We start from the raw sequence: 27915 nt of genomic DNA on the forward strand, positions 1-27915 counted from the left end.
ACTATTCAGATACAGATTTGGCTATAGTTGCTTTGCATTAGATGTAGGAGATGAAAAGGTATTTTTGTTAAAATTTTAGGCACTCTTCTTAAAGACCATTTAATCCAGGATTGGAATTTAGCCTTAAATAGATCTCACAAGGTATATCACTATAGTTAATGTTATGATACTTATTTTGTTCAGTTTTATACAACAACTAATTTACATAGTTGTTCTGCTCATAAATTAGCTATAGAGGAAGGACGTCATAATGGGTATATCATGTGATAAAAGACAAATGGAAGATGAATATCACATTATTTTATTACTTCAGAAATTTTACAATTAGTAGAAGTGATTCTTCTGATTATGTATTGTTGTCACACAAGGATCATCTCAACACACAGAGGATGGATCAAGAAGATACGCTTTGCCCCTGGCCGAGGAAATCTCAAGTTCTCAGTTCTTTACAATGATGGTGTGGATGTTTGGGAAATAATTGACGGCAAGGTAAATTGTTGCTATCAGATTTTAAGTTTTTCATTAATTAATGCGAATATTGTGTGATGCCACAAAAACAGATCGATGCAAAGAAATAAATGAAATAATGTCTTGGAGATCTTCTAAGCAGTTATATACCATATATGCTGAATTGTAAGATGAGTCAAACTGCAAACTGTAGTGACCCAAATCTGCTGTCACATAATATGTTGGCAGATCTGGGTTTGTGCAGTTTGTTAGGAATAGTCAGTGGAACAAACAACATAGTCCCTGGTCCGCAGGTACATTAGGATAGGGCATATATGGATTTTCGTTTTTTGCAGTTTGACACGACTTACAAGCAAGTGTATACGGTATGAAGATAAGTTGTATAATTCTACCTATGTACACTTTATGAAATACTTGATGTTTGTGTGTATTATGATGGTTGCAAACAAAAAGTACTTTAAGTTGCAGATGTTTAAAAATATATTTGAAAAGTGGCTAAATTAAGGAAAATATGTTGTGCAACAATACATACCATTGATTAATTACAGCACTAAAGATATATTTTTGTGCCGATTTATGATTATTGTGTCAAATTTTAGTTTGTTGAGTTAGTTGTAAATAATTTATTTATGCAATCTTTGTATTATGTAGACCAGTAGTACATTTAAATCTGATTTGATGTGTCTAAAGAGACCAAAACTTCCTGATGCTATCAAAATGAGATTATACACCACAAGATCACAGTAATATGTTAATTTACTTTAATGATTTATTCAGAAGCTTGTTTAACAACACAAAAATTTTCTACTAATAAGTTTATCAATAGAAATGTCTGATAGGTACAAGAATTTGTTGCGTAAAATACTGAAAAGCAGCTTATATTCCCCATTTCAATCCAGCTTGTGCTCTCGTCATTAAAAACATGTTTTCTCAACATTGTATAAGAAAGAATACTTTTAATTGATGATGGTTTCAGTTGTAGTTTATTTAACCTGATTATCCCATTTACACATGAGATTAGTTTTCAATTCCTCAGTTGTAAAAGTACTCCATGTATGCAGTAGTTGCTTTGTGTTTAACAGTTCCTTGGTGCACTTATCACTTACTGTTTTCTATAACTTTAGATTGAGCTATCCAGTTCTATTAAGAGTCCCCGTGAAATCCCCAAAGTAATTGATGTGGAGTGGTCTGGGTCTGACCGACCAGTTCTGGCCACCATTGATGGATGTGTCCACATGTGTGACATCTCCTTGAAGAAATTTTCATCAGGAATTGATGATAGGGACCTTCCAGGTATCCTTAATTAAAACTTTGTTGAAATGCATATTCATAATGTGTTTAGAGCTGGAGGAGTAAGCTTACAAGTGTGGACTAAAATGCTTAAAATTAATTTGTTTTGAATAACTTGAACACATTAAAATTTTCTTCAAGTGTTTTGTTGCTAATTTGCATAAAATACACCAATTCACTGCTTATCTCGAGCATTGGTTGAAACATTCTCTTCTGGCTCAGATAATGGTATGAGATGGTTGTGTAGGTGATGATAATGATTACCAGAGACACTGGATAATAAAAGCTTGTACCTTTGCTAGAACTCAGAATTGTTTCAGGAACTGCAGAGGTGAAAGGCAAGTACAGCACTCAGTCATTATAATACCCATTGTTATGACTTGTTTTCGGTTAAAAGGCAGTTATGGTCATGGGTCTCATTTTCTTATCTTGTAGAAAAACAATATGTATCATGTACTTCATTATAAGACATTTTCAGTATACGGCATTTTGTCCCATGATTCCCATGGACATGATGGAGTATTTTATATCTGGTTTTACTTCCTGTGACTGAATTCATTATTTTGTAATATTGTTGCTTCACGCAATTGAAATGAAGGTCTTGATAACCTTCCAAAGGTCATATATTTGCACACCATCAATCACATAACAAAGTGCTGACATAGCAGCATGTATACAATTAATGTACTAACAGATTCAATCCATTCTCTTTGACATCTGGCCTGGAATTTATAAAATTTAACTTGCATTTAAGTAAATGACTCTTAGTTGTTAGCATACATAGTTCCACCCTAGCTAAAGCTTTAAGCTTTAAAAATTTGCATTAGCATTTCATGTAGCAAATGTAGCAAGAGCTAAATAGCATGTGCAGTCCTCTTTCTTCGTTAGCTTTCGAGATATTTGTTCTCAAAGTTGCAAGTAAATTCTCAACTCCAGTCTTGAAAGTTTTATAATTGAATGTTTCTGTATGTGAAACTAATTATTTGTATGCTTCCTGCCAATGGTCACACTACCACACCAATGTCCATCTGTCACTTCATGTCCCATCCTTTCTTATATTTCGTTCCATTCAGTAACTTTCATAGGACTTCATGGATTGAAATAAAATTGGGTGTGAGGCTTTACCATAGCTGTCAAGTGTCCCATTTTTTTTCAGTATTTCCTATATTTTGGACCATATACAGGTGTAACATTTTTTTAATTAAAAATCCATTTTTTCATTTTTTTTAAAAATTAAAAATTTCCATGCACTTTTCTGTTAGAATGGGCACCTGGTTCCATTCTGAGAGTTAATGTATGTTTAAAGAGATATAGAGTTCTAAACTATGATTGACTTATTCCAAATCGAGTCTACCATTGCAGTCTTTAACCACTGTATTGGATTGTGCAAAATAGTTACCACTCTCACTGTATGTCAGCTTCATAATATTCAGCTTCTAGTCATGTCAAAAAGGAAAGTAAAAGATTCAAAATTTTCTCCAGTAAAGAAAGGAAAACAGAACTGCCATCGTGTTTAGGAGGACATCAGAATTGAAATCAAATTTGGTGTGTGTCTTTACCTGAAGAAGAATTAGTTTAAGTGTATTTTTTATCACTTCCAGGCAAATTTTTAGAGAGTTAGGTCACCTGCCAGACTTCAGACTTTGCCTTTTAAATTTCATTTCAACTGAATAATTGAACAACTTTAAAAGGACATTATAGACTAAAGTCAAATTTGGCAGGAGGATTTATATTAAGCAGACCTTTATCAAGTTTGATTTTCGCTATTTCGGGCTTAATCAATTTTTTTATGCAACTTTGCATCAAGAAGAACCAGCTTGAGTTTCGCTGTATTCTGGCAAAATGTTATGGTGTTATGACTTATTTTACTTATTTCACATTTGGAAACAAATCTACTTTTTACCTCTCATTCCATAGCGCATCATGCTTGATGCCATCCAGAGGCATATAACTGTCACATTCCTGTTTTCAGAACCAGTGTTCAGCCCATACTTGCTGCAACCACAAGGTTCCTTGTTGATGAAGCTGGTACTGCAAAATGAACAGCAGTGGCAGGGAAGGGGTGAGAGGGCAGGGGAGTATGTCTTGCAATTGGACGGACTTATGGAGGAAAATAAGGAGCTTCAGAATGTAGTCAACAGCCAGCTGAAGCTGATAGACAGGTCATTATATGAGACATATAAATGGATATATCAATTGTATCATTTGAAGAAAAAAATTACCGTTAGATAATAGAAAAGAAAATTGCCCCAAAAATTAAATGGTCAGTACCTTTTTATAGATGAATTTGCAATGTACATGTTAATTATTTTACTAGTTGTAATTAAAAAAACTGTGACTAAAGTGGGATGATTTAGCTTACACTATAGCTGACACCCAGGGAAAATCATTGGGCTGACATTAGATAGCTTGTTTATGAACATAGGAAGTGCTGACATTGAAGCCTACAATTTACTAACCACAATGTTGTTGTAATAGGCAGGGAAACTTTGAGTATGGTGCCAACACCCAAGCATGATATTTATAAATATATATTTAATGCAAATGATTATTTTTTTTTAATCTATTTTTTGTTTTAAAATTATACAATTTTTTGCCTTCAGAAACGTGGTATCCTATCTCCACAAGTGTAGATTTGGAACTGCTGAGAGATGTCTACTTACAGCCAGGTCAGGAACTTATTGTATTTAATTATGTTTTTAAAATATTCTTGCACCACCTGACAATAAAAAATATTCGGTTGGATATTAAGAAAAGAATTTGTTTAAAATAAGTGCTTTGTGCAGGATTGTAACTTTTTCCAACATATTGGATGTTAAGTATTTTACTTTCTAGAAATGTTGCTGATGCATTCATTAGCAACTGAATTTTATGCTGAATAGATTAAATGATCACAAGCTTTGCATGTTCAGTTTATATAACCATAGAATTTTTGTGTCACCATTCCGACTATGAGTCTAAATTGTATTTTCATGATTATAGTTGTTTTAGTTAGCCATAAGGTCAAGAGAGGCCTTTCATCTGGAATGCATCTATCAACAATTGCCATTGTAAAAAAAAATTAGCACAGACTATTTAGGCATTATGAGTTTTCAAACTTGTACAAATGATGCCAAGCCTCCATTGAGTGTGGCTCATGTTACTAAAAACAGTAAAAACTCTTTAAGTGACTTCTTAAATCAGATTTAGCAAAATGTATCCTGTCTGGAAGACTTTTAAGTTTGTATCAATGATGCTGATTCACCTTCAAATATGGCTACCTTAACAAAGATAGAAAAGCTATTGTTTCAACAGATGAAAATTTGTTTAAACAATATTCTTCTCCAAAACTTCTAAATAGAATTCACCAAATTTGACGGAAAGCATCTGGTATGAAAGCTTTCAGGTTTGTACATATAATGCTGATCCACCATCAGCTAAAGCCACCATCACCAAAAGTGAGAAAAACCTTTAAACGACTTCTCTAAAATAGCCAACTGTAATTTGACCTAATGTGATGGTCAGCATCATGGCATTTAGATCTTTTAAACTTGTATAATTTCAGTCTTCCATCAACAATGACCCTTGTTACTAAAACATAGAAAAACCTTTATATGACTTCTCAAAACTGCCTCAACAGAATCTGACAGAATTTGACACAACACGTAATGGCAGAGGTTTTAAAATTTATTTAGTAGATGCTGATTCACAGTGGATTCATAAATTTTGATAAAATAAGTTTTTTAATTTGCCAAAAAATACATCTTAGGGATTAAATTGAATGGTCTGTAAATTGAAGCGGATAAAAAATAGAAGTCGGTCTAAGTAATTGAAATTGTAAATAAGGTTCTTGGAAAACAATGAAGAGGATGCAGTCTACAAATGAATTTGCTGTATTGTGCCTTATAGGCAAAATACCTTAAAGTAGGATTAACACAAACTAGGCATTGTTTGTGGATCTCTGATATGCACCAATAACCTTATTTTCCAACAAAAGCTAACGAAAGCAGAAAATGCCATAAAATGGTATTGCCATATCCAGATGTCAGACATAATTTTTGTTTTTGATGTTGCTTCCTTTTTTTTGAGGATGTCTTCTGATGGCAAAAAATAACTTCTTTTTTCTTTGTCTGAAAACATCTTAAAAGTATTACTTCTAGTGACCAAAAACGTATTAATGATAAGTTACATGCACAATTTAATTGTCGAAAATGGGAGAACCTTGTTTATTCGTTAGGTTGTTAACACTGATATAATGAATAGCATTTGTGTTAAACTATGTTACTTGTTTGTCAATTAAACCAAATGGTAAAAGTAGAATTGTCCACCCTTTGTTAAAGGAGGAAACCATTAAAATGAAATAAACAGTGTGACAACTACAGCCAAGCTTGTCCTAATAGTCACCTAAATTCAGTGATTGCCTGGTCACAACAGCCACTCAGATCCCCTCCACAGTCAGGAGCCATAGGATTCTTAACAAAACAGTTACTTTTCCATGTCATTCTGTGGTCAGCAGCCATGTGTTTCTTAACCAAGCAGTGGTTTCACCCTGCCTACCAAAGTCTGCTGCCTTATGTTTCAACCAAGCAGTGGTTTCACCCTGCCTACCAAAGTCTGCTGCCTTATGTTTCAACCAAGCAGTGGTTTCACCCTGCCTACCAAAGTCTGCTGCCTTATGTTTCTTAACCAAGCAGTGGTTTTCCATCTGTCTTCCTTGGTCAGTAGCCACATGTTTCTTAACCAAGCAGTGGTTTTTCCTTGCCCTTGGCAGTCACTAGAGCATACCAACATTGTCAACTTCAGGTATGCAAATTATCTTTTGTTTTATGAGCAATGCATGGTATATATATACAGGTATATGATGTGAATCAATGTTGAATTGTTTACAATGAAAAGAAAAACATGTAATCTCCGAGTAGATGTACAAATAACAGTAGCCGCAGGAAGCTTCTTTTCATTCCCTAATCATCAAAGCCAACTGTCTTTTGATCTTGGTGAGTTTGAGCAACAGCTTAATCCATTAATTGTTTAAAGTGTGAACAGCTGTTTTCATGCCTAATTTATACCAACTGACCTAACAAAAAAGTCAGTCAAGTGTTTCACAATTACAGGTATGTCAATTAATAATTTTCCTTAGCAGATATTTCTGCTGATAAGGAGATAAAAATGTGTGTGTGTGTGTGTGTGTGCGTGTGTGAGAGACAGAGCAAGGTGTATAAATGAATGCATGTGCATAGTTTTCTTGATATGATGGGTTTTTTATTTAAATTATGAGATCAGTTTTATGAGACAGTAAGTGACAGTCTGATACTGATAAATGCACATAGTGTTATTTCTCTACGGAGAGAAGATAACATCTCTTGTTATTACTCAGAAGTCATAGTGAAGATACAGTATCTTTTTGTGGAACTTATTTTGTTAGTTTTCATTTTGCTAAATAGCTGGACTAAATACATGTATCTTGATAGCATACTACTACTACACTGCTATTAATAACATCTATGAAAATATATGAAAGAATAATAATGTTAATACTGTTAATAACAATTTTATATATATATATATATATATATATATATATATATATATCTATATATATATATATATATATATATATATATATATATATATATATATATATATATATGTGTGTGTGATAGGAAAGCAATCTGTAAAATATTATAGTCTTGTATAACTTTTCAGACTGTTTGGTGATGAGTCTGAGGTACGCTTCTGGACAGTAGCTCTACACTACCTCATATCACATAAATACCAGCCCTTATGTCAGGTAATACTTGCAATCCTTGTCTGTTGTCGACTTTAACACTTTAAATAAGCATCTGGCTTCATAACAACTATAATGTTCAAAAAACGAATTGCACTTTAGGCTTGTCAAAGAGCTCAGCTAGGATCAGAAGTAAAGAGAAATTTATTCAGACACTAAAAAGATTGTTTAGCTTGAATAAGTGATGTCTGCATATAGAACACATTTGAAAACATTCACTCAACTCTTATTATTGATCCATCTTTAAATGTGAGTTTCATGGATTGGATTCTGAGAAACAATTGTTAAGACATCTGTAAGGGTAAACAAGTCTGCAATCACCATCTGTATATGATACTTTCCTTGTACTCATAGCTTCATAATTATTACATAATACACAGCTACAGTTTTAGTTTAAATCTGTGTTCAGGTTTTATATTTACCTGTAATTATTACATATACAGCTATATAACTGAAGATAAATGCTAACTTTGTTAAATTAGTTCTTTATCCTTCAAGTTAATGACAAGCGTCATATTGTTCTCTTATTCTTGAAATTACAGAGTTTTAGTAGTAGCAGTTTGAGTCAGAATGGAGATGTTTCCATTCCTCAAAAGGAGATGAATGATTTAGTCCTTGTTGATAATGATGAGAGTGATGGGGAGAAGAAACTTCCACCAAGTCTTGTCTTCAAAGATCAGCCACTTGAGAAATGCTTTGATTTCCTTTGTGATAATCTAAGTTTTAAGGTAATAGAATAATCAAGTATTTTTTAATCAGCTCATGTCTTTTTGTAAAATGAACCAGTAAATTTTGCAGTATTTGTTCAATGCTGTCAAACACAGGGCCCAGTATTAAGCTTCGTACTCTGTAACATGACATGGCAGCAGATCTGTCATGATGTAACAGCGTGAAACTACATTACATAATACCTTGTATTTATGCACTGTTTATTCGAAGCAGATAATTTAATAAAAGTTACTTTTCAAGAAAATTATTTTTTAGAATGCAAACATTATATTTTCTAATTGTCAAACTTGATGGTGGATACCAGGTGGTCTTCAAAGTGGAGAAAATTATTAATCTGAAAAAAATACCAAATTGATAACTTGTTAGGTACAACCATGTATCATCTCACATGCCAAAACAAGGAATAGGATTTCATACTGCAGAGGGTATATGTTACCACCGTACTTACCAGGCCTCTTATGGTGAGCAGTCAGTTTGCATGTAACATGACAGACCCAAGTGTGGTTCCGCTATAAATTTGATGTCCAACAGTTTAAAATCTACATTGGTCCTGGACATTTGTTTTTAATTTGCTGTTTTCTTTTAAAGAGTTGTCAAATTTATTCCCTTTTATTCCCTCCCCATATCTGAGGAAGGGCATATAGTCTTATCTCATTTCCATCCTACCGTGTCAAGTCACATCCTGTCCATCAAGAATTTAATTTCTTCTCATTAATTTTTAAATGTATTTGAACCTAATTATTTTATCATGTCCCAACATATGCGGTAAATACGGTGATTTGTTATGATCCTTTACATTAAGAAGAAGAGGAGACCCAGTTGGCTGAGTCATCTAAGACACTCACCTTTGCATCTCACCTCAGTTCACATGAGTTCAAGTCTCAGCTCAACCAACTTGGGTATGTGAGAAACTTGACATTATCTTCCTAAGAGTTGGTGGTCATTCCTGGGTTCTTCCTTTGCCAGATATACTGGCTGCCGTGTATGGCCTGTCATGTGCTGAAAAATGTCATTAAACCCAACAAAACCAGAAAGAATTGTTCATTATGAAGACCTAGGTAAAGTTAAATTTTCACCATTTCTGTTTTGAATACATTCCCGAATCACATTGTGTTAGGAATATTAGCCTGCTACCTCACAAATCCAGCCCTACTAGAAGAAGTAAATCATCTTATCCTGTCTATTTCAGATAGACAAAGGACAGTAACTCTTGCCCATTATCTCCACTTGGCACCACCAGGTGTCACTAGTTTTTAGCTTCGCTGCTGTACAGAGCACATGTTGTAAAGTTCATCCTCTGAGAATCCAGTCATTTTTGTGTTCCTGTAGGGCCATCCAACATTCCTTTTGTATTTATTGTACAGGTTTATCAATCTGCTGCAGGTTGTATGCATTAGTTTACAATTTCTGCCAATTTTGAGTGATTTTATCACCTTTTGGGACTTCATCTTTAAGACCCCCATCCCACCATGCTATAGTTGACCTTATACAAGATCACTATGAGTTAGTTTACCTCTGACTTTGTTCACGTACAGCGTCCTTTAGCAAAATTCTAAAGTTCTGCTTGATATTTATGCATAATTTAGATTTCATGCTGTTTTGATAGAATTATGGTTTAATTAACTGAGCATTGTGCATAAGTTCATAGCAGAGCCCTATGTTTCTGATATGACACTTTCACTTCTCTGTTAGTTATGACAGTGTTTTAGTGACTTAATAATTCAAATATACTAGTTTCTGCTTTAATTTTTTGGTTTTTGTGCCATTTAAGCAGAATGTTATTTAAATGCTATATATGCAGCTTCAAGGCATTAGAAGTCTACCATGACTCTTGTTTTGTTTACACTAAATATACACGGTGATATGCAACATCTGTAACACATGGTCAGAGGAAGTCTGGGCTACTGTATTAGCTAGTTAGTCACATACTAATTTGATCTATACTTTCAGGAGAATTGTTTACTAAATGCATGAAATACACGTTCAAAGCAATGGTCCATTTGGCATTGAAGCGAAGGAAAAACAGAATAAATCAAGAAAGACAACCTACGGTTCTATGTTGCCAATACTGACTCATTGGAAAGTTTTCCCCAATTTTAGGCAGCCCAGTGGGCATAAGTCTTCCCTGCATGTATGAACATGGCCTTCGGGTCTGTAAGTCAGGGGACATGGGGTTCATGCCAGATCTGTTAATCCAATTCATAATACTTCCATACCATTACTTGCTGTCCAGCAGTCACCAGCCATCCAGCAGACACCGACAGTCCACCTGTCCCAGCATGGGGACCTTTCTGTTAAAATGGTCCAGCCAAATAGTTCATACCAGGGTCTTAGTGATAGTTGTCTAGCTGTGCTGTCTGCATCTTATCACTACTATTCCAAAGATTTCAATGAGAAATCTATCCATTTAGCCAGGTCTTCAGAGTGGCCAGTACTGAAGATTGCCAGACCGTCTTATATACCGCCAGCACCTGGGCTGACGACGCACAATTCATCCTTCTGGCTCCTTCCCCAGTCAGCAAAGATTAAAGAGATTAATAACTGACGTTAATGTCAGATTGACAACCTGGACAGCTCTAATATGTTCTTGGAAAGCCAGGTTCCAGCAACTTCCTCTTCTCAAACGGGGGCCCTGAGTTGTCTAAAGCACTCATTGTTACGGATCACTGCCATCTCACCTCTGTGTGGGTTCAAGTCTCTGGATCAGCCAATGTGGGTATTTGAGAAAGCTTGCCATTAGCTTCTCGTGGGCTGGTGGTTCTTTCCCAAGCTTTCTCAGGTTCTTCCACAACCATTTATACTGGTCGCCATGTATAGCCTATCTTGTGCTGAAAAATGGCATTAAACCCTACAACAACCACAACAACTGCCTTTCAGATGCACACCAACACCGTCAGTACCGACCACCTGGCTCTCAATACAAGTTTAGCTGCCATCCACATTTTGGCTCCATTGTACTTCAGAATGGATAAGAATGTTCAGTGCCATGAATTAGCTGGTTTGGAACATCAAAGCAACATCCTCTATGTTAGATTTAGCAATCTTCTGGCTCACCAAACAATCCAACAATAGCTGTGCCAGGGATGTGATGGCCATGATCACTTGGGTCCTTAACTGAGCAGAAGTTTGGGCTGTCGATGCATTGTCAATCATTTGGGAGAAGTTGTGTTCCTTTGCATACCCTCCGACAGTCCTGATACCGAAAAAAATAATCCAAAAGTGACAGGATCAGAATTGCCAGATAATTCTGATAGCCCCTCACAGGTGGCGCTATACAGTTTCGCATTTTGCATAGGGTTAGGAATTTAAAGAAAAAGAATGTCCCCGGCTTTCCTCACTGGTTATACTGGCTATTTAAAAAAGACCTTGTATATCTTAGGTATAATGCAAAGAACCTTTAATTCCCTTTATTTTGGTGTATGATTGATGGGTGTACTATGGGTTATAGAGTATACAGCTTGGCCTTACTTCAAATGTGCACCTTTCAAAAAAGTGCTAGCTCTACTTGGTCATTTTCACTTCCTGAACTTCAGAGGTCAATTGTATAAAAAAGAGCCGATAACTTTTTTTACATTTTATATATTTGGTAATTCATTCATTGCACTTTCAGAAGCTGGTATTGTCTAGTCTGGCAAAATTCATTTTCCCTATTTTAATAGCTGCTATGTATAGTGTACTTTAGACTAATTCAGACTGATTTTTTAACACAAGGGAGCAGTCATTTTAGTTGTTGTTGTTGTTGTTGTTGTTGTAGGGTTTAACGCCATTTTTCAGCACGCGATAGGCTATATATGGCGGCCAGTATTAATGGTGGAGGAAGAACCCAGGAAAACCCCGGAAAGAACCACCGACCCACGAGAAGCTACTGGCAAGCTTTCTCACATGTCCACATTAGCCGAATCCGAGACTCGAACCAACGCAGACAGAGGTGAGATGGCAGTGATCCGTAACGAAGTCATTTTAGTTAGCAGTGTGCTTAAATCATGTAAAATTTCCAAAAGTACAATATCCAAAAGAAATATCATCCACATTACATTAATGTAGCATAGAGGTATGCAAATGTTCTCTCCACTGTGCATGTTTTAAATGCGAACTACTTCACCTTACATACGTCACTCTCTCAAAAGTACATATTATCTGGTGAGCGCCACCATAAAGAAGATGTAGGTATTATTTTTTATGATTTAATTATGTTTATATGGCTGAAACATTTAAGTCGCAAGCATCAAAACAATCTTTATGAATAATTCTCCTGCCTTTTTCCCCACAGAACAGTATTAATGAGAGTCAGAGTCTCTAATAAGTCCAGCCTACCCTCCCTCATGATAAAAGTGAGCTATTTTAAGAATGCACATTACATTTTGTAAACATAACAACCAATGTTATGCTGAATGACAGGAACATGAAACTAGCCAGAATTATTTCTGAGATATCAACAATGAATTTTACAATTAGAAAAGGGAGGTAACTCATCAGCTTCATAAAGGTCAAAGGTCAAAGTGTAAAATATTTGCCTATTGTTTAATATGGAAGAAGCGAATTCACTTTCTCTTCATTTATTTTTTTATTTCATTGCAAATAAATGAAAAGAAACATTTTCACCATATATTTCTGTCACTTATTGCAACAGTTTTAAATTTAAGTTGACTCTATTCCTATATTCTAAGTCTTCTAATTTCCCCATAATTAAGGTCACTACTCACACAAATATACCTCATGGCAAATTATGTAAGCAAGAGAAAAATGATCATAATTAGCTTATTTTCATGCTTAAATGCAATATGAATGTACCATTTTATTCAGAACATCATACATAATTATATGAAAGTAAAAAAAAATAATTGCAAACATTTTTTTATTTTCTTTAAGGTGGCGCTATACAGTTTCGCATTTTGCATAGGGTTAGGAATTTAAAGAAAAAGAATGTCCCCGGCTTTCCTCACTGGTTATACTGGCTATTTAAAAAAGACCTTGTATATCTTAGGTATAATGCAAAGAACCTTTAATTCCCTTTATTTTGGTGTATGATTGATGGGTGTACTATGGGTTATAGAGTATACAGCTTGGCCTTACTTCAAATGTGCACCTTTCAAAAAAGTGCTAGCTCTACTTGGTCATTTTCACTTCCTGAACTTCAGAGGTCAATTGTATAAAAAAGAGCCGATAACTTTTTTTACATTTTATATATTTGGTAATTCATTCATTGCACTTTCAGAAGCTGGTATTGTCTAGTCTGGCAAAATTCATTTTCCCTATTTTAATAGCTGCTATGTATAGTGTACTTTAGACTAATTCAGACTGATTTTTTAACACAAGGGAGCAGTCATTTTAGTTGTTGTTGTTGTTGTTGTTGTTGTAGGGTTTAACGCCATTTTTCAGCACGCGATAGGCTATATATGGCGGCCAGTATTAATGGTGGAGGAAGAACCCAGGAAAACCCCGGAAAGAACCACCGACCCACGAGAAGCTACTGGCAAGCTTTCTCACATGTCCACATTAGCCGAATCCGAGACTCGAACCAACGCAGACAGAGGTGAGATGGCAGTGATCCGTAACGAAGTCATTTTAGTTAGCAGTGTGCTTAAATCATGTAAAATTTCCAAAAGTACAATATCCAAAAGAAATATCATCCACATTACATTAATGTAGCATAGAGGTATGCAAATGTTCTCTCCACTGTGCATGTTTTAAATGCGAACTACTTCACCTTACATACGTCACTCTCTCAAAAGTACATATTATCTGGTGAGCGCCACCATAAAGAAGATGTAGGTATTATTTTTTATGATTTAATTATGTTTATATGGCTGAAACATTTAAGTCGCAAGCATCAAAACAATCTTTATGAATAATTCTCCTGCCTTTTTCCCCACAGAACAGTATTAATGAGAGTCAGAGTCTCTAATAAGTCCAGCCTACCCTCCCTCATGATAAAAGTGAGCTATTTTAAGAATGCACATTACATTTTGTAAACATAACAACCAATGTTATGCTGAATGACAGGAACATGAAACTAGCCAGAATTATTTCTGAGATATCAACAATGAATTTTACAATTAGAAAAGGGAGGTAACTCATCAGCTTCATAAAGGTCAAAGGTCAAAGTGTAAAATATTTGCCTATTGTTTAATATGGAAGAAGCGAATTCACTTTCTCTTCATTTATTTTTTTATTTCATTGCAAATAAATGAAAAGAAACATTTTCACCATATATTTCTGTCACTTATTGCAACAGTTTTAAATTTAAGTTGACTCTATTCCTATATTCTAAGTCTTCTAATTTCCCCATAATTAAGGTCACTACTCACACAAATATACCTCATGGCAAATTATGTAAGCAAGAGAAAAATGATCATAATTAGCTTATTTTCATGCTTAAATGCAATATGAATGTACCATTTTATTCAGAACATCATACATAATTATATGAAAGTAAAAAAAAATAATTGCAAACATTTTTTTATTTTCTTTAAGGTGGCGCTATACAGTTTCGCATTTTGCATAGGGTTAGGAATTTAAAGAAAAAGAATGTCCCCGGCTTTCCTCACTGGTTATACTGGCTATTTAAAAAAGACCTTGTATATCTTAGGTATAATGCAAAGAACCTTTAATTCCCTTTATTTTGGTGTATGATTGATGGGTGTACTATGGGTTATAGAGTATACAGCTTGGCCTTACTTCAAATGTGCACCTTTCAAAAAAGTGCTAGCTCTACTTGGTCATTTTCACTTCCTGAACTTCAGAGGTCAATTGTATAAAAAAGAGCCGATAACTTTTTTTACATTTTATATATTTGGTAATTCATTCATTGCACTTTCAGAAGCTGGTATTGTCTAGTCTGGCAAAATTCATTTTCCCTATTTTAATAGCTGCTATGTATAGTGTACTTTAGACTAATTCAGACTGATTTTTTAACACAAGGGAGCAGTCATTTTAGTTAGCAGTGTGCTTAAATCATGTAAAATTTCCAAAAGTACAATATCCAAAAGAAATATCATCCACATTACATTAATGTAGCATAGAGGTATGCAAATGTTCTCTCCACTGTGCATGTTTTAAATGCGAACTACTTCACCTTACATACGTCACTCTCTCAAAAGTACATATTATCTGGTGAGCGCCACCACAGATGGCACAAGTCCTGGGTCAACAGTCTACTCGATCTAGTGATAGATCTGCCCAGGAAGATCTTGGCCAACTTGAGTCTCCTCAAGCAAGCATTGTCTTAGGTGTTCCATCCCTGCATGAACCTTCTTCTGCATGTTTGGCTCTTATCCAGACAGCCTTGCAAGACAAACAGTTTAAACCTTTGATTGTGGAGAGAATCTCTAGTGCAAGAAAGCCCTCCACTCTGAATGCTTACAAGAGAAAGTGTCTTTTTTTCAGGGCCTGGTGCCAGACAAAAAACACAATCCCTTTGAGTGCCTCAATCCCTCAACTGGCTGGCTTATTTTCTCTGTCTCTTTGAGGAGAAACGGCTGGCCCCCATCAATATCAAAGGCTATCACTCTATGATATCAGACACATTGCGGCATCATGGCCGATTTGATATAGGGCATGATAAAAACCTTTCAAATCTTTTTTGCTGATTTTGATTTTAGTCCACCAGAATCCCTCACCTTGTTTCAAAATGGAATCTGTCCTGGGTTTTAACATGGCTCAATTCAAGTACATTTTGAGCCTCTAGCCCACACGTCGCTAAAAGTTCTATTATATAAGACATGTTTCCTAATAGCTTTAGCCTCCACATGCAGGGTAAGCAAGCTACGTGTCCTTTCAGTTGATATGAACTACCTTCAGTTCAGATCAAATGGTTCAGTTGTCCTCTTGACACAAGCAGGCTTTGTAAAAAAAAAAATACAGTTACCCATCCATCCGTAACCAAAGAGTCATCATTTGCTCCCTGCATGCCATAGACAGGATGAGAGCAAGAGCCTGTTCATGCTCTGAAGTACTACTTGAAACACACACAGACAAGTCATGGCACGTGCAAATGCCTGTTCCTCCCTGTGCAAGCTGGGAAACAGGATATCACACCTTAAGCCCTTGCTTTGTGGCTGCAGTGGGTTATACACTTGGCATACTCTGAGGTCTCACAAGACAAGAGCCACCTCATGAAGATTACAGCTCATGAGATTCAGGCCATCTCAGTAAGCCTCGCATTTGACCGTAACGTTTTGATCTGAGATGTTGTGGAAGCTGTTGGCTGGCATGCAGAGTCAACCTTCTCAAGTTTCTATCTCAAAGATTTAGTGTGGCAGAGGTAAACCTTGAATCCGTTTGGCTGGTGGCAGCAGCACAGATGGCTACCAGACCCAACTGAATCAGTCAACACGGCCTGTTAGCTCCACTGGATTTGCCAGTGAAATTTGTAGATAAGATCTCAACATCTCAACCATAGATAATTCACATATCTAGGGACTTCAGGATGTGTTGTTTATGTGATTAGGAGAACAGGTTATCATTCACATAGGGAATCAAGCTCTTCTTCCCCCAGAAGGATACCCGAGGTAGAGGTCGGATGCTTATCATCCCCCTCCTCCTATTAATTATTTCTCCTCCTAGTACTTATTCTCCTAATGTAATGTGATTGGGGAATGTATTCGAGGGAAAAAACACATTTTTAAGTAAATTATGTTTCTTCGAGAATACTTACCCACTCTTATTACTTAAAAACCCTCCCAACCACCCCACATAGAGCATCATTGTTAACATTTTGCTCAGCTAAAAATTAGCGACACCTGGTGGTACTGAGGGGAGGTATGGGCAAGAGTTACTGTCCTTTGTCTATTTGCATTAAACAGGATAAGATGATTTTCACCTTTTAGTAACTTTTACAGCCTATATTATCTTTAATTTACCATTGATATGATCACAGCATTGGAGGATCTTGCATGTATGCACATTTTATATTAAATTTATGAAAATATTGAAATAATTGATATATTTGCAAATATTGATAAGCAAAAGATTGAAATAATTAAGTTAATAAATTTAACCTGAAACAAAATCATGGTTTGACTTCTCATATGTGCTGCTATGCTGGAAAACATGAAACCAAGCCAAGCCAAGGTATTTTGATACGATTTTGAAGTTGATTTGTATAATGTAATGTATGATGTCAAAAAGCATTCATGTGTTATATGTCTCCATGCTACCATCATACAGTAAAATCTGAATTCGATTTATAGAAGTACCAGCTTGATCGTGTGGCTCTACATGATAGTAAGAGAGCAACCTATGACCACACAAAGAAGTGTGCAGAGAATTACATAATGCTGGGACAGACAGACAGGGCTGTGCAATTGCTTCTAGAGACTGAACCTGACAGAGATGCTTACTACACAGATAGTCTGAAGTGAGTAAATAAACAGTGTGCAAAAAGAAGATTTTTTTTACATCTTTATGGACATTGTTTTAATTATAGTGGCTTCCCAAACACACATTTAAAAAGGGATTCCACTCAAGAGAGGCCACCTACTCATCCATTTCAGACATGTAGGCCACCTTTTCATTGTTGTAATGGTTTGTTTGTTGAGAACAACAGTAATTAATTGATCTTTACCATGATTATTTTATTGTGCCAGACTTTGTGTATTTCCTTGAGCAAGAGATAATAGTTGTTTGCTTAAATTGCTGTTGGATATCATTACATTTACATCATCTCTTTTGAGCCAATTTCCATAGATGTACAAGAAAGAAATTTTACAGGTTTATTTATAGTCAGATCAGAGAGCATCTGGTAATTTTTGTTTGAAATTTTTACTCTGTAGTGTTCATTATTAATAAATGTTTTCTTTTATGCCCCTCCACAACAATGATAGGGACATTTTATGTTAGTCTTGTCTGTCTGTTGCACTCTGGGTAAGTTTTATATTTAGATCAGTTCCAGACATTGTGGACTAGAATTGGTGCTTCAAAGTTATGGCGGTATTGGATTAAAAGAAAATACCATGCTGCTTAGTATGATATCTTTATTCCTTTTGTTACTTGAAAAATTTAAATACACAAATACCTTGAAGTGCAAAATATTATTTCATTCACATGAAATAAAATTGTTACAATATATTTGACTTGCATTTTGCATCTTCACGCACAATATGCACAAATATATACATTAATCACATTTTCAGTGATTCTCTCAGTAGTGTGAGTCAGTTTATAATGTGGCCACAAGTTATGGACCCCACCTACAACAATATAATGAGGTATACCTAGTTTTTTTGGGACCCCACTTATAACGTTATAGTAAGATGGCTGTGTGTTTTAATGGACTCCACCTATCAAATTATAATAACACGCCTGTTTTTATGGACCCCACCTACCTCATTATGATGAGTTAAAACTGTTTTTTTATGGCCCCCACCTACTACATTACGAGGTACACCTGTTTATTTATGGACCTCACCTGCCACATTATAATGAGGTAGATCTGTTTTTAATGGACTCTACCTACACTATTATAATGACTTACAACTGATTTTTTCTTTTCCCACCTATCTGATCATATGGATGGCAACTGTACTTAGAGATTTCATTTGTGACTTTAACTGTCCTGGAAATCTGTATGCATCAAAACTTGGACCGCTCCAGTGGCCTAATGGTTAGAGAATCCTCCTTGGTCCTTGGATGTGGGAAGTCGTGAGTTCGAACCCTGGCCGAGCCATACCAAAAGACTTATAAAAATGGTACTAACAGCTGTCTCACTAGGTGCTCAGCATTAAGAGGTTAGTGTTAGGACTGGTCAGCCTGATGTCAGGATAATGTGACTAGGTTGGACATCATGCTACATGTCTGCAGCATGATGCCCCAGTGCTAGACATCACCCCCACCCCCACCCCGCCATCCGAAAATTTTAATGGCTTGTATGTATTTCTGTATCCCCCATAGTGTAGGTGTTTGCTTTCTGAAACAAATCAAAAAGAATTTAAAGAAAAAATGTATTTATTATTCTTGTTCAGGGGTTGTTCTTTGCTATTTGCATTTTATTATTTTATGGTGAGTTGTACTCACAAGATCCCTGGAGCTGGTCCCTTCGTTTTTCTTTTAGTTTATTTCTTTATGACATACTTCCCTTCTCAGATTCTAGGTCATGCAGCTGGTTTCTATAACATGGTAGAACAAAAAGAATGCACACCACAATCTACAGTTTTTTAAAATTGATTTTGAATTACTTGTAAACTTAGCTGTATAAAAGTATCAGTTTTTGAAAGAGCTAAATGCTCCAATATCCTTAAACAATTATTATTGTTAACTTTGGGATTTTAATAGTTTCTTCAAGTCCCCATATCAGGAAACATTAATGAATGATCCTAAGAAACCTCTTAAAAATGCTTGTAAATACCTTTTTCCTAGATGCTGGTTTGTATTTCAGAAATGAAATCCAGTCTGTTGAGCTAATTTGAATATCTTGTATATAAAATCTTTGCAGAGCATGTCTGGTGGCAAGTGTCCGGTCATCTGGAGCTTCACAGAGCACCATTAAACTGGTGGCCACAAACCTCATTGCTAATGGGAGACTAATGGGTAAGATGGAAAAAAGTTAACAGCCATGGCTAATAAGGGTGATGCTTATGTCAGTTTCATGATATTAAATGACTGATATAGCCCAAACTGTATCAGCATAGAAACATTTTGTAAGTATCAGTCTGGGGCAAAAACATTAATTCTAACATAAACCCATTTCATCTCACTATATAAAATATGGAGAAAAAGAGCTATTTATCACACACACACACACACATTATCTCTTTTGGAGGCCCACATATCACAACAGTACTAGGCCCTCATGTCATAACAGTAATGCTCAGTATGACATAACATTCCTATGTCATCAGATGAACACCCATCCAGTGGTTGAGACAGATGCTTGGATGTTGTAGTACTAAGTCAGCAGAGTGAGACAGATGCTTGGATGTTGTAGTACTAAGTCAGCAGAGTGAGACAGATGCTTGGATGTTGTAGTACTAAGTCAGCAGAGTGAGACAGATGCTTGGATGTTGTAGTACTAAGTCAGCAGAGTGAGACAGATACTTGGATGTTGTAGTACTAAGTCAGCAGAGTGAAGTCAGTGTTAACAAGCCAGATTATTATATCTGTAAGGGTTAATATCAGTTTGGTGTATATTTCATTGTGACTTTAATTCGTGATCTAGCTTACTCACAGAAACCAAGAAAATTGGTACCCCATGAATTTAAAGTAATTCACAGTATTATTTATTCATTATATCTATCCGTCTTTCTTTTTCTCTTATTATCTATCAATTCTTGCAACCACATCCTTACTGAATTGTCATTTCAGACCTTATAGTGCCAGCTTTGTTGTAACACCAGTTTGTGTGATAGTAGACTGTATATAATTTAATAATAATTTAGGCATTGTGAATCATTGAAGTTTATTTTCTTAACCATGTAGTAGCCGAACTAGAAGTGGTATAAATATTTAAAGGTATATCCCCAGCACTGAGTGCATTTAACCACATGATTCTTGTCATAGAAAAGCTTGATATATTGAAGAGTATTGGAGGTAACTGTTATTATTTTTGGTGAATTTCAGAAGGAGTTCAGTTGCTTTGCATGATAGATAAAGGTCTGGATGCTTGCAGGTATCTACAGACCTATGGGTCATGGGACAAGGCAGTGTGGCTTGCTAAGGTACAGTACTCATTTTAAGTCATAAAATACAGCACAACCTTCCATAACTCACCTTGCCTGGTTTGTTAAAAGCAGATGCGGTGTATAACAAAATGATATTGTCTGGTATACAATTATTTGTTTTAATCTTTGGTAGCTCTACAATGGTACCAAATAATCTGGAATTTCTATTACACTATAAAATACAGAGGGAAAAACCTAATTTTTTGGACCAGATTTTTTTCTACCCAAAATTCGCCCGTGGTCGGAATCTGATTTTGTGTCCGGATTTTAGACTTTTTGGTCTCAGATCTAAGGCAGACCAGTATGAACTGCAAACAGACAGATGAGCCTTTGTAAAACATAGGATAAGATGGGCATTTGGAATAAAGAGTGGTCTTGATACAAAAATAATGGGTCTGTTTAGCAAAATAAAAGAAGAAAAAAAAGAACTCCAATTTTTACCCTTCTGCTCATGATCGAGCCAAATAGCCAATGAAAAACGATGTTTCTAACACAACAAGGCAGTATGTTATTGGAAGATCACCTGGAAGTTGGTGTTTTTGGATGTATTCAGAAATAACTTTCAAAATGTGTTTCCTACTCGAATTTCAGATGAAAACGACAAAAACCTTGAGGGGTTAATGTGTTATGGATATCATTCACAAAGATCAATGTAGTTCACAATTTCCTAATTTTTGTGCATGGTCACCATCTTTAATTGCTGGATCATGCAAATGACAATTAGGTAAGGTATATAAACTTGTGAAATATATGGATTTTTATGAGGACTAATTTTATTTGCTAAAATTGAGTATTTAACAAAGAGTCTGTTCACATATCATTTGAGGCTTTGTAAACTGTTTTGAAATTTGAAATATGTTAATAATTTGGGGGTTTTTTTTACAGTCTGCACTGGGAAACACAGAGAGTAGTGAGGTCATGAAGAAATGGGTGGATCACCTTTGTAGTACCAGTGTTAATCAAAAGGTAATGACATACACAATAGCAAGAGTAAGTGTAGGTTTTTTAACATGCCTTTTGCAGACAAATACATATTTGAAGGGATAACATATTTCATGTAAACTACTATATACATGCTTTCAGCAAACTTGTGTCAGTAATGCTTGATGTTTCTTTAAGCGTATCTTGTGCATAATAAATGCAATATTTGAATGTAAACACTGGCCCATTAGTGTACATACTTTATCATCAATCTTTTTTTTAAATCACCGTTCAAGACTATTTACATCTTGAAAGCAAAGAAAGCACACATCACTATCACTTTTCTTGCCAAATTCGAATACTCATTTAGGTCAGGTATAAAAATAAATAAGTAATACTCTTATCCCAAGATTAGGTCATTGTGACCAATATTTTGTGCCTTAGTGGCTGTTGTCCAACTTTTAAGTCAAAGATCTGCATCATTCACATAGTCATGAAATGTTTTTATGTGATATATCACTATAATTATTGCACCCTCATTCCAAACTTGGTCACAATATCTTATCAGCATTTGGTGGCTTTGGTCATATTTTTCGTTCACCTTTGTGACGTGGATGAGAGCGGTTGTACTAACCCTATATTGGCTCCAGTTTCATTGTCGGCATCTACATCTGCACATTTCAAAGTGTATACACATGTGTAGCCTCACTGCATCATAATGATTATTTCTTGCTAGGTCCTAGGCTGGGTTGGTTTATAGCATCTACCCACCTAGAAAGGACAGTGACTGTGCATGAACATACATTATTTGTACATTCTTGGTTATGCCATTTTATTGACCTCATGTCCTTAAAGGCTTTTTGCTCCCTCCTGGAACAAATTATTATTCCTGTCTATATACTGTATAGATTATAGTAACAGTATATATCAGAAGAAGTCTTTCAAGATACCATACCTGTCTTTAACCTCTTGGTTTCAATCCATATACTAAATGTTCCTGATTTTAAGTTTTCACCTTAGTACTGACAGCACTGTATCACTATAGCTCAGGAAATCGATTAGATTTCCAGGTAGATATTATAGCTATGCAGTATGATTGCAATATGATAATATCAGGATACAGTTAGCAGGCCATATGATACAAATTACAATACATGAGTGACAGTACAATGTGCATCATGCTATAGACTCTTAACTTAAAAATGTTTCTTTGTATATAATGCTAATGTTACGGTGTTCTTATAAGCATATTCAGGGTATGTAAGTGTTAATCAAGGTTACTAGTATTACTTGAATATATCATGACCATTATGCAGATTCTGAATATGGGTTTGTTGCTGAATATTTTTATATTGACATTAAATCTACAAGCTGTCTTTCATACATGAATTTGCAATAAAAAAATTAAAAAATTTAAAACATGATTCATTTACCATTTTATATAACTATATCCAATAAGAAATTATTATGATGTTTTTGTCTGTGAGTAGGATAACCACTGTGATAACTAATATCAGATCGATAACAATGCACAAAGGAACAGTGCTAAAATCTTTACTTTTATTAAAGAAACAAAACAATTTACTTTCCTTTCTCGCCTTTAATTCATGTATGTCATGATACATCAACTTAAAGTACTAGTTCATTATTGTATTGTCACACTTGGATATAAAGGGTTTTATTGTAATAGTACAGATATTAGTGAAGCATATCATCAAAGATATTAGTGAGGCTGATATGTAATGATAAATTTTTACAACTCTAGTAAATACCAGCCATTTGTATGCAAGTGGGTATTGTTTTATTGATTTTTCTTTCTTTAAGCGTTAATAACTTCAATTGTTTTATTTTTCATCAGTAATTTTCCATATTTTTTCCACTGCTGTGGACATAGATGGAGAAAAACAAAAAAACAAACCTGTGCCAACTACAAAAGGCAGTTGATTCAATGGTTAAAACAATAATGTGCATGTGATTCTACTCGCAGTAGGCCAAAAATACCATTTCTACCACACATACCATTTTATAGTTGAAATCTACCACTTTTGAAAATTACAAGAATTAAGTTTTTTTAATTTAATTAATAAAGATGATAAGTAACAGGAAGGAATTGAAACCAACAATGTAAGTAAAATGCAAAAAATGATTTTTTTCTCTCAGTTACAAAGTGACAATTTTACAGACAGAGTATTGTGAATTAAATCCAAAATAATCCCAACTGTGCTATCACAAGTCCAGAAGTATCAAATGTTATAAATTAATTCCAGTAGTCTTAAATGTCCTGATGTACAAAGAGTCTTGAATGTCCTGATATACAACAATGATATAATCCAGAATGTCTTTGAGTGAGTTCTTAATAATCTCATAATAGTGTTTTAGTCAAAAAAGTCAATGAGCAATTTGTAATTCCAATAAATAATTTAAATAAATAATTCCTCTCAAATTATAGGTTTCCAAAGACTGATATGAAACAGAAATGATTAATGTTCAGCATGTACTATATGCACTAATTTCACATGACCTAAGACAATAGAATGCTGGGCCCTGAGTGGCCGAGTGGTCTAAAGCGCTCACCATTATGGATCACTGCCATCTCACCTCTGTCTGCATGAGTTCGAGTCTCAGGCTTGGCTAACGTAGGTACGTGAGAAAGCCTGCCAGTAGCTTCTCGTGGGTTGGTGGTTCTTCCCGGGGTTTTCCAGGGCTCTTCCTCCACCAATTATACTGGCCGCCATGTATAGCCTATCTTGTGCTGAAAAATGGTGTTAAACCCTACAACAACAATTATAGAATGCTCTGACTTCCCTTCGTGTGAGTCATTTTAAACCCATCAAACTGTTCAAGTTCTCTTCCAGAACATTCTAAGTACATAAATAAGGGTAGACCTTGAAACTCAACTTCTTAGAACCATGAAAAAAAACCACATAGGCATTAATTCCACAAACACTCTTTCAAGGACAAGCATTAAACACAAAATAAAGAAATACATATCTTTTAGGTTGCATCATAGGAGTGAACAGTTTTTGTAGGTCAGGATTACTGCATGGTAATTAATGTTTGTAGTGGCTGCTGGAGAGTACTCTAAGTTTTGTAGAAGTATTGATTACATTCTGGTTGCTGAAGTTCTTATTTCCATCACTGTGCTTGCTACTGCATTTCATGTGGTTGTGACTTGTTTATGTTCAGATGGCAGTATGCTTAGTGACAGAGACATTCATATACTATGGACACTTCTAGTTTTCGGATCATTTTAAACTAATCATGCAGAAAACATTTGAACTTTCACTATGAGTACATGTACATCCAATGAACATCAGTTATATTTTTCATTTTTCAGAGCCTTGCAGTCCTAGTCATGCTGTCCCTTGGTAAGTTTATGAAGGTTGTTGAAATGCTGTATGGAATGAGGCACTTTAGCAAAGCTGCATGCTTCATTGAGGCAGGGATGGAATTTGACCTCATCAGGAAAACAGAAGAAACAGGTAGTTATGAAATCCATGATATGTCAAGTGTATCATACTTTCTTACAATATCTGGTTTGGTCCCAGTGTGACTTGTGTCATTTTTCATGATTCTGTTGAACTCCATGTGAAATGTGTAATTTCATACTGTACACAGTGAGACGGTCAGTTTTGACAACTAAACATGGACTTCATCAACATTTTAAACTTATATAAATTTAAGTGATCAGGGTATTTCCTCATTTGAAAACAACACCTTGTTGTTATGTGTTTAGGCTCTTTCAAACAACAAGCTTTGTAAAATTTAACAAATAATTTATTTCCCTAGAAAAAAAGGTAAAAATGAGAAAAAGAACTTAGTTTTACAAATCAAATCCAAAAATAACCCAAGAATTAAAAATAGAAGTCATAGTAATAAAAAGTCCTAATGAGAATGAGTTTGAATCCCGATAAAATCCAAAATGGAAGGCAGTAACATGCTGTTGTCAGCATCGCACTGATGTGTCAACAGTTCTTTGTTGAATCACAGAAAATAATATTCCAATTTGAATTCTGTGTAAATTTCGATAACTGTCTTTCTCCAAGAATTAATTTAGAACACTAGTATTTCCAGGGGAAAATAATCTTGAAATCCGAAGAATTTGAAGAAAAATAAAATAATTAGCCCAAAAACTGGTCACAACATAAAACACTTGGACATCTCAAGTGTTATAGCAAGAATGACTTATTTCTCAAAATATCATTAATAAATCTAACTGCAATACAAAAGATATGCCCGGATGTGGGTCAGTCCTCTGGAAAACCCAGAGTTTGTAACAATTGATACATGTTATTTGACACATAGGCCAGATATAACCTTGACTGAAATCAATGGCTTTTACTCTAGAAGTGAATTTTAAAAAATTGAAAAAAGTTGTTTACTTAAGACTCTACTGGTTCTGAATCAAGGTCAGAAACTAGAAACATTGTTTCTATTATTGGTTGTTTACATTAAAAATATTAAACAAATCAGTTATCACAGAACTTTATCATGGACTTTATCAAATCCAGGAAACAAAAGTACATTAACATGTAATGGAATATATAAAAAACAACGAACAAACAAAGAATTAAATTAAATCAAATATAAATTAAATCAAATATACATAACAATTTATATAATTGATGTCAATATCAATTGATATTAAGACTCCAAATTATTGTGTTCATTTTTATGTATCTACAAAGTAAACACAATCCTTAATCTAATTTGTCCCACTCCATCTCCAAACCCTACATTTTTCAAAAGTTTTGGGGGGAGTTATTTTCATTATCACTAAGTTTTGTGACATTAAAAATAATCATCAAACATAGAAAAACATAGGGTAAAAACATTATTTCATCTACACTCAAGAAAATTGATATGCAAATGTATCTCAAATGGGAGTGACTAAACCAAACTATAAGTATGCTTGACTGACTTGAATAATTTCAGCTATTCATTCATTACACCAGCAATATACATCATTTTATTTCATATACTGTCAGGATAATTTATGTGTGGATACTTCTTAATTTGAGTAACTCACCCATACCAGACTAGGTAATTGTGACTTCATATTTTATGCTTGAGTGACATTTTTATTTTCAGCCATTTTGTATGTCATGTCACATCCTCTGTATTTTTAGCTTGTTACATTTAGACTAATCAAACTTTGTTTCAACCCTACACTGCTAAAACTTTGTAAGTTGATGCATCAGGATGTGTAGCATGTTAGATTTTCTTCCTTTACATGATGGCTCATTTGTTAACTTATACTCACAAATAGTCGGTGACAGGTTTGAATCCTGTTCAAACCAATTTGGTCAGCTTTCAAGGCATATCTTTTTACAAGGAGGAGATCAGTGGGGTTCAGTGAGAAATGAGGGTGGTGGTCACTGAGGGAATATAGATGGAATCAAAGCACACACACTCCCATTTGTTTGTAACCCCATACTGATTTTAAAAAAGAAAAAGCATCAAGGGTATAAAAAATGCACAAAAGCTAGTAATTTCATTCATTCATTTATAATTTCTAACCTGTCACCAACACAGTTGACTTAATGATGTTTCAAAACAAATAGAAAGCTTTAGATGTAAACAAACAGACAGACTGCTCACTGTCTGGTTTTCTGGTTTCTAGATTGGTCCAATTCAATAAAAACTGCCATCTGTGTCCAATATTTGCAGTGTCTGGTTATAATATTTCTAAAATAAATTGAACAAAGTTTAAGTTTAACTCGTGTATGTATGTGTTCAGAGAGGTGTAACTCCATAATTTTTGGAGTTATTGAAATTATCAAAGACAGTGAATTAAATTACATCTGTTGCTTGAAAAGGTAGACTTGTCCATACAAATATGGCAGCCATGTTACTAAATAAACTCAAAATGCCAGCAAGTTGACAGTGTTTGGGACCCCAGGCAGCAATCAGGTTAGAAAATATAAATCAGTGAATGAAGTGACCAAATTTTGTGCATTCTTTTATATCCTTGAATCCTTTTGTTTTTGTAATTGGTAGAAGGTGGGACAAACAAACCAGAGGGTGTGCAAATACTATAGATTCCAACATCAGTATCTTTTCATCTGTTGCTCCTAATGTTGCAAA

At 34.9% G+C, this 27915-nt stretch overlaps 1 protein-coding gene across 1 annotated transcript in view; it reads left to right on the top strand.

Moving 5' to 3' along the window:
• LOC149794947 (WD repeat-containing protein 11-like) overlaps positions 1-27915 on the top strand; it is a 117902-nt gene that overhangs the window by 81713 nt on the left and 8274 nt on the right. Inside the window, exons 19-29 of the mRNA XM_089964609.1 lie at positions 369-489; positions 1593-1761; positions 3731-3920; positions 4362-4427; positions 7441-7525; positions 8065-8250; positions 17443-17609; positions 19683-19777; positions 20807-20904; positions 21793-21873; positions 25166-25310. Coding sequence (XP_089820735.1) covers positions 369-489; positions 1593-1761; positions 3731-3920; positions 4362-4427; positions 7441-7525; positions 8065-8250; positions 17443-17609; positions 19683-19777; positions 20807-20904; positions 21793-21873; positions 25166-25310 — 1403 coding nt within the window. The remainder of the gene's footprint in view (positions 1-368; positions 490-1592; positions 1762-3730; positions 3921-4361; positions 4428-7440; positions 7526-8064; positions 8251-17442; positions 17610-19682; positions 19778-20806; positions 20905-21792; positions 21874-25165; positions 25311-27915) is intronic.

This window comes from Sinohyriopsis cumingii, chromosome 7 (genome assembly GCF_028554795.1).
Source record: "Sinohyriopsis cumingii isolate HCF-2022 chromosome 7, ASM2855479v2, whole genome shotgun sequence".
Lineage (NCBI taxonomy): Eukaryota > Metazoa > Mollusca > Bivalvia > Unionida > Unionidae > Sinohyriopsis > Sinohyriopsis cumingii.